Source organism: Trachymyrmex septentrionalis, unplaced genomic scaffold (genome assembly GCF_001594115.1).
Source record: "Trachymyrmex septentrionalis isolate Tsep2-gDNA-1 unplaced genomic scaffold, Tsep1.0 scaffold139, whole genome shotgun sequence".
Lineage (NCBI taxonomy): Eukaryota > Metazoa > Arthropoda > Insecta > Hymenoptera > Formicidae > Trachymyrmex > Trachymyrmex septentrionalis.
The window spans coordinates 58556-70699 of record NW_017304533.1 but is presented as its reverse complement, the minus strand read 5'-3'; the positions used below and the strand labels follow the sequence as shown (position 1 = coordinate 70699).

The following is a 12144-nucleotide window of genomic DNA, read 5'->3' as shown; positions in this document are numbered from 1 at the left end:
CCACACATTGCAAAAGCCACCGAGGAAACACTGATGCAGCTCGAATGGTTCTCCCGTACCCAGCGTATTCACCAGACTTAGCTCCTTCAGACTATTATTTGTTCCAATCGATGCAGCACGGCTTGGTGGATACACACTTCAGAAATTACGAGGATGTGCGAAAATGGATTGATGAATGGATTGCTTCAAAAGACCAATCGTGATCAAAGATGGGAAAAATGTATAGCTAGCGAGAGCAAATACCTTGATTGATGTATTTTTTGATATCGAGATAAATGAGTTTTTTAAGCAAAAAATCCGTCAAAACTAAGTTTAGTGTCTAATGTTACATCCAAGCTCCGCGCGCATGCGGAGCTGAGGGGATGAACGTAACAAGGAACCGAATTATTAGACCGATTTGGTCGTGTCCGGGTTCCGGACCGCAAGGGAGCCGTGGGGAAGGACCGACGCAAATCGGGAGGCGCTTCGCTTCGTCCTGAGGCTCCTAACGAGCCGAGGGTTGAACGGAGGACGAAGTGGAAACCTCTGCTCGTGCTCCGCTAAACGGATACACCAGTCGAACGTACTTTTAAAAAGGGCCCAAACTGGGTCAGTGTGCCGAGAGGGGCGCACTTTAACGCCAGCTGCGCCAGTACGGCCATATGCCCTGACTTTCGATCATGGAACTTAATCTAAGTGACCGGGGAGAGGGCGAAGTGCAATCGCGGGAGAGCTTAATAATATGAGGAGAGATTATATTTAAATAAAGACTACTGAGAAGTTAATTTAATAATGATATAATTAAAAAAAAGCAAACTTGAGTAATACATTTTTTGAATAAAAAATAAATACAATTTTGTCAAATAAAAAAAATAATACAATTTTTGGTTCTTTATTCTGAATTATATGTACGCATTTATGGATGTGTGAGAGTGTGTGTGTAAAGTATCGTGGTAGAATGGAAGGGAGGAATTACGGAGAGAATAGCGGGAGGATAAAAAGAGAAGGAGGTTTTGGTGAATGGATTTGAGAGGCCTAATTTTCCTCGGATGATGATAGTGTTAGCGGACATGAACGACCGGTCGACAGGAGGCGAACAATTATCGTGCGGCGACGGCGACAGATTGAAATTATAACGTGAACGGACTGCAATGTTTTCATTTTCTTATAGGAGGTCAAAAGGGAGAAAGAAAGAAAGAAAAGAATAAAAATAAAATAAAACAAATGAATAATAAAAAAAATAAAATGAAATATTGAAATAAATTACCAAAAGATAAAGCGAGGAGGGAGCCAGAGAATAGAGATATACTGACTTACTACTGAGATGCTTATCGTTGGAGATCCTCCGGCCAGGATGTGCAAGGCTGGTGATGTTTCTTTAACACTGACTCTACTGAAGAAACAGGGCTTCGAAAATTGGATGGAACCTTTTGAGTATCGCGACCAACTCACTGTCTCTATCGGGAACCTTTTTTGAAAATCGCGAGACAAGTGTAACTTGAGAACTTAGAGAAAAATCTGCTATGAGGGCTGCGGAACCGCGATTTTTATACTAATCGCCCCAGATTACTCAAATTTGGATTGGTGGAATAGGTTTCGTTGGCTGGTAGTAGGATTTTCCTTTGCTCTTGGATTGGTCAAGATTTTGGGAGAGGAAAGGATGTTGACAGGAATCTGTAGTATGGGAAAGTGACCTCCAAAATTTTATGATCTTAAGATTTATGGGAAAACGCACGTCTCGTGCGTCGAGAAGGCGCGCATGCATCGTCGCCACGGGACCACCCAGAATCTACCCCTGAACTTATGAAATCGTCCGCGATCTTGACCGTTAATCTTGGCGCCGGTCTTACGCTTTCCATATGTATTTATTATTGATTTTTATCTCGGAGCGACATTCACGAGGAGATTCCGGATTCCTTGTTTTTAAGATAGAGAAAAAAAGGAAAGATGATAAAATTTTAGTGTTTTCGACAAATTCCAGATCTCTATGAAAGAAAAGAGTCGTGCGAGTCCGCCGGATGTAACACTAATATAATACATATTACGGCGCAAGATTTTATAAATCTTGCAGCATTGTTACAGAGACATTAAAAAACATTTTGGCTTTTGATAAATTGTTTTTAATAAATTGTTTTTAATAAATTGTTTTTAATAAATTGTTGTCACATATGAAAACATACGTCAATTACATATTATATGATTATTAGTTATTTTCATTTTAATTTATGGCTTCTGCACACTGTGAACACGGAAACGCCTTGCCGCGCGACAAAATGCGACGCGGCAACCAATGAACATGTTAGGAGCTGTATAAGCTTATTTGTTATCGCGTCGCATTTTGCCATGCGGCAAGTGTTTCCGTGTCCACTGTGCAGGAGCTATTAAGCTTATTTTACAATGTGTTTCGTATTTTTTGTATTTTATCTCTTGCGACGCCGCCGCTGTCGAGTGAAGCGCGATGGGCTGTGCTACGAATTCGCGCGGTGCGGCTTCACCGCACGTGCGGTTTATACGTTTTCCTTTTTTAATTCGAAAACTACAGCAAATATCTCAAAATGGTATCAGGCTTTTTTGTTCCTCACCCATTCTACGCCCCCAATGCTGCTCTTATCTTATTTCTGAGACATTCTGTATATACTTGCATATCAAATGTGCAATTAAGTATAAAATATAATAATTGTAATATAAAATATATATTGATTAATTTATTTTCTGTATTTTTTATTGATATCATAAATTATATTTTAAATTATATTTAATAATAATAAAAAATTATTTTTAATAATTGCAAATACATTGCGCTACAACATTGCTATGACATTACAACGTAATCTTGCTGAAGGCGGATATTTTTATGATAATATATGACATTACACTAATGTTGCAAATACATTGCACAATCTATTTGCAATGTTTGCAATATTGCAATGATCCAGCAAACGAGAATGGATTAAAATAGATTAAAATTTTTTTCTATCCGAATGCCTGTTTTAAATAGCGAATACTTTTTTTGAATTTTTCATTGGATACAATTGGATTCAATTAGATTAAATTTGATGCAATTGTATTGAAAAACTGCATTTCGTATTTAAAATTTTTAATTGAACAGTATTCACATGCATAGAAAAAGCTAATATTATTTTTAGATTGAAAGGCATAGAGATATGCTCCATGCAATTCCTATAAATGAATAAAAATGCATTCAGGATTGAAAAACATTCATTTTAACATTTGTGAATCAATATTTCTGAAAATCTGAATCAATTTCAATTCATTTCAATCCATTCTCGTTTGCTGGGAAAACATTTCTTCAGAAATTATACTTGTGTATACAAAAAATCTTAGAAATCTTAGGATATTTCATTAACATATGTGAAAAATTCTGAGACAAGATGTAGACTTTCTGAGTATTTTTGAAAAGTGTTCCAGTGTATAAAAAATGAGAAAGTTATAAAATTATACAGAAATTTTGGAAAATTCTGAGAAAAATTTTAACTAGAGCGTGTCTTCAGATTACGAATGCATGTCTATTATGTAACGGAACCAAACTTCTGATTTGCGCCATTGGATTTGTATCATTGGGTACGTGTCTTGCGAAGAACCTGCTCTTCCTCAAAGTACTCCATAAGGATGTTTGCGATTACAGGAAAGATCGAAGAACCTACAGTCATTTCGAAAGTGTGTTCGTAAATTGGCCGTTGTAGAAGAAGTATGTGTACAGTTGTTAGGCAATGCTCATTTAAAGGGATGTTGTTAGGGATTTTATATCCAGAGTTTCTTTGATTAACACTTTCATGAAAAGTGACGCTACATCAAAACTCACCAATGTGTCTTCAGGATGAATGGACGAGACGGATTTTTTAGATTTTTCGTACAAAATCCATCGAATTTATAATATGCGATTCAGTCCTTTCTATCAGAGATTGTAATTTATGAGCTAGGAAATGACAGAGGTCATATATAGGGAATTTTATGGCACTAACAATTGATCTGAGAAAGACATCAGATTTATGTATTTTTGACAGCGCTTTAGTGATGCACTCACTGCACTCACTGCACCCATAATCAAGAAAATCAGTTAGCTGCTTGCCGCACGTTGTGTTATGGACTTACAGACGTGTTTTTTCCTTCGTTTTCAATCGCCCAATAATCAATCGTTTATGTCAGTGATTAATTAATAAATCAGTTAATAAATTCTTCGTTTTATCAAGTGCAATCGAAGTGTCAATATGTTGAAACGTGACAATTTATAAAAAAAGAATCTCATTGTGAGAACGTGTGACTTGATATCTACGTACTTAAAAGACATTTAATATTTGAGTAAAGAAAGTGAATTACAGTAAACTGTTGTGTCGAGTACTATTACTTTTGGTGTATCCAAATTTATTCCTCTGACTGTTTCAAGAAATTAGAGCAAAATGGAATCATTGAATATCTATTGTACAAGGTAGAAACAATTCTATAATTCTATAATTAAGATAATCATAAGCTTTTAAAGTAGTGTATTTGGCTTACGTTATTGTTTTAAATATTCACAACTCTTTGACTGCTAAAAAGCGCGATCGCGTTTCTCATAAGACTAATTATTGTAAACGTATTGTAACGCCTAATGCTTATCGTAATTGTCTAATTTCGCTCTTTTACTACATTTTCTAACAATTTTATCAATGTAATTAAAAACAATCCGATACTCAAAGGATTCAATATTCATTTTAATTTCGTCACTCTAATTTATAATTTAACGAAATTATTATATTTAAAGTACGAGGTGTGATCAAAAAGTAAGGTGACTTTTTGAATTTCGCGCGCTCTGTACACTCTAATTAAAAAAATTTTTTGTTGTTGTGTTGGTACACTCGTCACGATCATATGTTCACAGTTTTGACTATATAGCATGTGTTGTTTTTATGTGAGAGGCATAAAGGTTAGACTCGTGTTTGCGTGCTCGGCGATTTTTTGCTTTTGAAAATAATGGAGCAGAGAGTTTGTATTAATTTTTGTGTAAAAAATGGTATTAAGTGTTCAAAAACTCTTGAAATGTTGACAGTGGCGTACGGTGAGTCAACTTTGAGCAAAAAAAATGTTTATAAATGGTATAAGTTATTCCAAGAGGGCCGAGAAAATGTTAACGATGAACCTCGCTCTGGACGCCCCAGCACGTCAAATACTGACGAAAATGTTCAGGAAGTGAAAAAAATTGTGTTGAAAAATCGTCGAATCACGATTAGAGAAATAGCTGATGATCTTAACATATCGTTTGGCTCATGCCAATCAATTTTAACGGATGTTTTGGGTATGACACGTGTGACAGCGAAATTCGTTCCAAAACTGCTTAATTTTGATCAGAAGCAGCGTCGCATGAACATCGCCCAAGACATGTTGAACGACGTCAATGATGATCCTGATCTGCTCAAAAGGGTTATAACTGGTGACGAAACATGGGTATATGGTTATGACGTCGAAACCAAAGCCCAATCATCCCAGTGGAAGAGCCCAGGAGAGCTTAAGGCTGCATCGCTGGAGGAGCTCAAGGCAATACCCAAAAGTGCATTTCAGAAGTGTTTTGACGACTGGAAAAAGCGCTGGCACAAGTGCATTGTATCAGAGGGGCATTATTTTGAAGGGGATAACATAATTTTGGATAAATAAATGAATATTTTTTTATAAAAATGAAAAGTCACCTTACTTTTTGATCACACCTCGTATGTGAAAGAGATAGTATAATAGAAGGGAACAGTAAGAAGAAATGCGTTTTTATAAATGTGTGAATGCGTCCGATGGTATGCGCGCTGCGCGTAAAGCGCTCGTGTCTAACTGTGAGCGCCTCTCCTGCCCGTCTCCTCTAGCGGCCCATGATACTAATAATATTTCTTTTTGTAATTTGAAAACTAAGCTTCAGAAAATTTTCGCAAAGGAAAAATCGTCTTAGAATTAAGTCAGAAATATGACACTTTAAGGACAAATGTTTTTTTTTTAATCACTCTTATAGTGTTCCGTGTAATGTCTTTTCCCGCTAAACATGAAACTCTCAAGGAACCTTACATTTTGGCTGTACTTAGCAAATTTGTGACGTTTCATATGTATGGAGCCAAAAATTCCTGTTACATTTTTTAAACATTTAAAAATAACGTTTTATTGCGTTATTTTATGGAACGTGTCAGAAACCTTGCATTTTTGCCTTAAATGTCATTTGGAAGGTCATAAAAGAAACGTTTCATGACGTGGAAATAACGTTTTGTGTAAAATATTTTCCTTGTAACTTATAAAAACATTATTTTAACGTTACATATACAATGTTTTATTCATGAACAGAGTACGTAGTCCCGTCTTTAGATGAAAATAGCGGTGTCGTATTTTCTCGTAATTAAAATCTATCCACGAATAGAATAAAAGGCACAACATTATGAAATTTTTATTCCTGTTCTAATAAAACGACTTTTTGAAGGTAACTAAGTTTCTTTATGAATAATGAAGGCTTATCTTAAAATTTAGAAAATTATTTTACAATTACATCACATTGAAGAAAAACTTTTTTTTATATTTTTCTTAAAAGTAAATTTTAAGATTAAACAAAAATTTAAAGCGTCCAAATAATTTGAGTTGTAAATTAAACATAAATCAAACGGATCATTTCTTGTTCCTGCAATGTTATATATAGAAACATTTCTGAAACTAAAGCTACAACGTCTCTAACATCGCAGACAAGTTTTATAAATGTCGCAGATGTAAGGTAATCGACCTAGGACATTTTTCGTTTCTGGGACGTTATCAGAACATTTATGCGACAAAACACAAAACGTTACATGTTATAACGCAACATTACAAAAACGTAGTTGCAACATAATTTTGTGTTTTAGCGGGAGTGTGCTTCTCCCCAGATAGCAAGTTGCCTGAAGATTGCTGTTAATTTATTTGTAACTGCTTTGCTTAAGTTGCCTTCAATATTTAAGAAAGTGATTTCCGATTTTGCCTATTAGATTGCCGACTTTTATTGGCACTAACTCTTATGAGCAATTTGATGGCAACAGTTGCTCTCTTATAAACCAATCGTATAATAAGTTGTTATAAATCACAGAACAACATGACGGAAACAGTTTTCGCCTAAAATCTTACTTCCATAAGTTGCTAGTAATCTGGCAACATTTTAACTGAACGAGCGTCGTCTAGCTCTCCGAATGTGAACGAAATGTGATCGAAGTTCTCGATAAGCGTAACAAGCGTGATAATATTTTAAAGTATGAGGATACTTCATTTATTTGATAAACATTAAAAAAAAAGTATTATGCTTTCATTTTAGAGCCCTTGGGACTTACTTAAAAAAATTATTTCATTAAAGCACAGCTGAAAAATCTTTTAATGTTGCATCTTTTATTCTATTCTATATCATTTTTTTTTAAATCAAAGAATTTAACTCGATTCCTGCCGAATGGCAGTATTGTATACTGCTCGATGTATACGATGCTCCATTTCGATTGACTGAAATGTAGACTAAATATTTTACGAAAACAATTTCCAACAGATTGTAGCAACATTTATGGTAATAAGTTTGCTACAGCATTTCCGCTCGTTTGCACAAATTACCATTGTCCGTATAATGCCTCTAGGTTGCCCTAAATGAAATTATTATTGTCCTGGTAATAGCAACATGTTGATAATTGAAGAGAAACTTGTGATAAGCACCTATTTTTTTTTCTCGTGCCAAGGAATGTTTTGTTATCTGGGTTGCTCTGATGAAAAGAACAGCAAGATTCATGAAATGTTGTATAATATTAGCAATTAGTCACAACACGCAATAACTCGTAAATTCTTTGGCACCTATGAAATTTATAGTATATTATTATTAGATGTTTGTTATTGAAACCTTTTCTGGTTTGATCTTAAACTCCGGACAATTTTCCTTGAGTCGCCGGAATTCTTCGTAAGAATTGCAAGTTGCTTTACTTAGATCGGGTATCAAATTCGCATCTTTTTTATCATCCTTCAGTAAATCGTCCAATTGGAAGGCCATTATCTAAATCTGCAATGCAAAAAAAAAGCTTGAATTAATTTTACCGTATGCTGAAAGAAACAAACAAATGTTCCTCGATCCCTTTCGCATTTTACTCGATTTATCTCACTTTCTACGCAAATGAAAAGGAAAACAGAATGATGTTTTAAAGATAAGAAAATCCTGTAGACATTTAAAAGATTTCGGATGCAGTGGGTGAGACCAGACATCGCTCAGAATCCCACTCGATCTGCTTCATCAGAAGTCCCTGAAAAAGAAAAATAAATGCATCTTGAGGAATATTGAAACTCTCTCTAACGTCCATCAATAATGCATAATTCAATCTTAAAAAGAATCCAAAGTTTTATTTTGAATTAAAATATATCGATCTAGTAAAAATTTTTTTATATAAAAACATAATTTATAGTATACACATATTTGTACATTAAATATGTTTTTCTTTTCTCATATAATCTGTGTATATATATTGTTGCACTCGTGCGGCCGATTCGCGAAGTCGTCTTGACGCTTTCACACACTCTCAAACCGCAGAAATAAAGAACACGAGTGTAAAAGAAAGAATAAGAAATGTTTATTAATAAGGAGAAAGATAATACAGAACATAGAACGCAGCGAACGATAAATAATAATGGAGAGACACGTCCGGACATGGTGACGATTTATCTACAAATCTGAAGATCTTGTTAAAAACTTGAACGCTTTGGCAACGTGCTCTTTAACACACCACGTGTCGACAAGGCGCGGGCATGACAATATGTATGTTGTGATCGTTCTCACGAGCAACGGCACAATTCTATAATCAATTTTCCGGTAAAGGTTACAATATCCTTGTTACGTACAGCAGACTCTTTTCTTTCGTAGAGATCTGGAGTTCGTTGAAATATAGAGACTGCGAGTAACAAACAAATTGAGCCTAGAAAGAACTAAAAATTTTCTTTTCTTACGTTAAAAACTAAAACGAAGAATTCAATATCGCCTTGTAAATGTGTCGCTCAGCGATAAATTAAAAATTGGTGCACGTGCGCGAGCAGCGGGACTGAGTCTGTGCTCCTCGGACATCGCAGCTAAAATATTAATAAATATGTTATGTGAAAGCGTAAGACCGGTGTCAAGATACTTTCTAACGGTCAAATTATCGCGAACGATTTTCACGAGTCCGTGATTATAAAATCTAACGCCTTTGTCAGAAGCGATTCTTCTGGGTGGGAATTTCCGCTCGGCCCCGATTCCCGTATTTCCTCTCTAATAGACTCACTCTATCGAAAGGAGTCCGATGCTCTAAGTTCCTCGTCCCCGCGACGATTCCCTTGAATTCGGGACGTGACAATAATCATGTATGAAATATGTCCATACATATTCATATCCTCTTGCTTTTGCAAAATTAATTTTTAGTGTAATAGAAATAATAATAGTAATGTGAAAACATCAAAAATAATTAAAAAAATAGTTTTCTTATTGTTTGTTTTAGAAAAAAACAAGTTTGAAAAAATGTAAAAAAAATTGCTCATACACAATGCATAATTTTATATATAATTATACATGAGTAATTTTGATAAATATCGACATTAGGGGACCCAGCTCAGATGATATTGATCTTGGCATATGTTATCAAGATCATGACCTTCAATGACTTTGAGATGGTTTTAGTTGATGCTCGTCCTTGATTTAAAAGTTATCAACAAAAAAAGTTTGAAAAAATAACAATTTATTCCTGCGCTATACAATATTAAAAGCTATTCTATACTCTTCTTTGTTACGTAATAACTTTCTTGTTACGTAATATACCATAGTTGGATTAGGATTTGGTTATTATATACCAATTAAATGTAAATGAAAGTATAAAATAGTATTTAATATTGTACATGGTTGGGTTAGGGTTAGGATATTATATATCCATTAAATTTATATATTTGGAAAATTTAATGGTATATAATAACCTAACCCTAACTCAACCATGTACAATATTAAATACTATTTTATACTTTCATTTACATTTATATAATAACCTAACCACACAACCCAACCATATACTACATATACCCATTAAATGTAAATGAAAGTATAAAATAGTATTTAATACTGTATATGTACTATACATGTAGAAATAAAACGTTATTTTTAAAACTTTTTTGTTAATAATTTTTAAATGAAGGACGAGCACAAACTAAAACCATCTCAAGATCACTCATAACCTTGATAACATATGCCAAGGTCAAGGTCATCCGAACTGGATCTCCTATCGTCGATATTTATCGTAATTTTTTTACATTTCTACTTGATTTTTTTCTAAAACAAATAGTGTAAAAATTATACTTTTAATTATTTTTTATGTTTTCACACACATTACTGTTATTATTTTTATTACTAAGAAGTAATTTTACAAAAGAAAGAGGAATGTATGAACATGTATGGACATATATCATATATGATTATACATGTTTATGAATATTTATGTATGTTTATAATGTTTATACATATTAATATATATTTTTACTAATGTTTAAATCAAAACGTTAAACTACTAAATACACTTTCGATATAAATAATAAATTAATATATAATAATCCGTAAATGCATTAATTCTTGTCTTACGTGTTTTACATATCGTTCGTATTCTTCTTATGTGATGGAACGGATCGGCAACCAGTAATTCAAATCAATAGTCAATACAAGTAAAATAATATGCAGATTTTTAATTGGTATGTGATTAATGTAAATGTTTTAAAATCTGCACTGTGGTTTTGTATACAATTTATTTTCACGATTTTTCTTACAAACAACCAATACTTTATAGTCAATACTTTGTAAAACACTTATACAATTATTATGTACGCCGCGTACATTTTTTCGGAAGTGTGTGATAATTAAATAAAATAATTATCAATCTTGGCTTCAACAAATAAATCCAAGGATAAGTATGGTATGATGGTTAGACGTGTGTAAACTCGTATATTTGATTCTTGATAAAAATTACAAATGTTTCAATCCTTTTGATTGGGTCTTCCTCAGTGTAATGATAAAATTCGTAACGCATAAATTTAATATAAAGATGCGGTATAATGAAATAGGAGTATCGCATTGTTCTAGACAGCGTTATTATTATATTATGAATATTATGTTAACGATACTCCAATTTCACTGAATATTATTTTTTATATTAAATTTATACGTTACGGATTTTATCATTATACTGAGGAAGATCTAATCGAAAGGGTCGAATAGTCTGTAATTTTTCTCAAGAATCAAATATATAATTTACACATGTCTAACCTGTGTCGCTGGCTGATTTTATATTTATGTTTGGAATTAAATAAAAATAAAATGTTATCTGAGGGCTGTCGCCCAGAATCACGATATAGGCCTAGGAATTATTGCCCTGAGACTAATTCAGAAGTTAGTGAATTATTGTCCTGAGTGATATTCACAACTAGAGGCTTAAATTTTGGCACACTTTAACATAAATGACCTTCTGCATGGTCGCGTATCTAGAGACCTTCTGCGTGGTCGCGTATCGAAAAGAATATTGCGTTTGGTGGCTAGATCCCCATCGGTGCCTCCGCTCTGATCTGTTGGATGTTATTAGATCACAGAAACCGCGGACCCCGACGGAGACGACAGAGTTTAGACATGAAAATCCCATGGTCGCTGTCACTGGCGTCATGTCTTTCTTTGTTAGAATTCGCAAGATATCTCTTCAGTTGCAAATAATGTCTATGTGTTTTCACATATGTGAAGTGTAGGGGAGACTGGGGCTAGTTCTCGTACGGAGTTGATTGTCAAAATGCTTATAACTCAACTAAACATGGCAAAAAAATCTTTTTTTTACTGTAGATTGCTGATATATTAATTTGTTATGTAAAACGATTTGCATCACAAACATTGTATTATTTATAGCGATTTTTAAGGAAATGAAGTTGGTGAGTAAATTTTTCTTACCTATTTTATTGTCTAACTTTTTGGTAGTATGAATCCCGATATTCCTGTATTCTCTCTCATAGAAAATGATATGTCTTAGAAGATCTTTGCTACAATTAATTAGTCATTCTAACAAAGTGAACACAATCTCTCTTTTATTAAAAATTGTTATGTGGGATAGATTGACCAAAATGAGACGAGGTGACAATTAATTTTAATATCTTTAGAGAACACATTTTTAG

The 12144-nt window shown here is 33.8% G+C and overlaps 1 protein-coding gene across 2 annotated transcripts in view; it reads right to left on the bottom strand.

Annotated features, from left to right (window-relative positions):
- LOC108745380 overlaps positions 1–8205 on the bottom strand; it is a 23299-nt gene extending 15094 nt beyond the window's left edge. The window contains exons 1-2 of one of the 2 annotated variants that reach the window (XM_018481518.1): positions 8097–8205; positions 7841–7996 (exon numbers count right to left, since the gene is read on the bottom strand). In XM_018481518.1, the coding sequence (XP_018337020.1) occupies positions 7841–7987 (147 nt within the window). In that variant the 5' untranslated portion in view covers positions 7988–7996; positions 8097–8205. Of the gene's footprint in view, positions 1–7840 lie in introns of both variants that reach the window. The other variant, XM_018481517.1, reaches the window with a different exon arrangement.
- Between the last annotated feature and the right edge of the window lie 3939 nt (positions 8206–12144).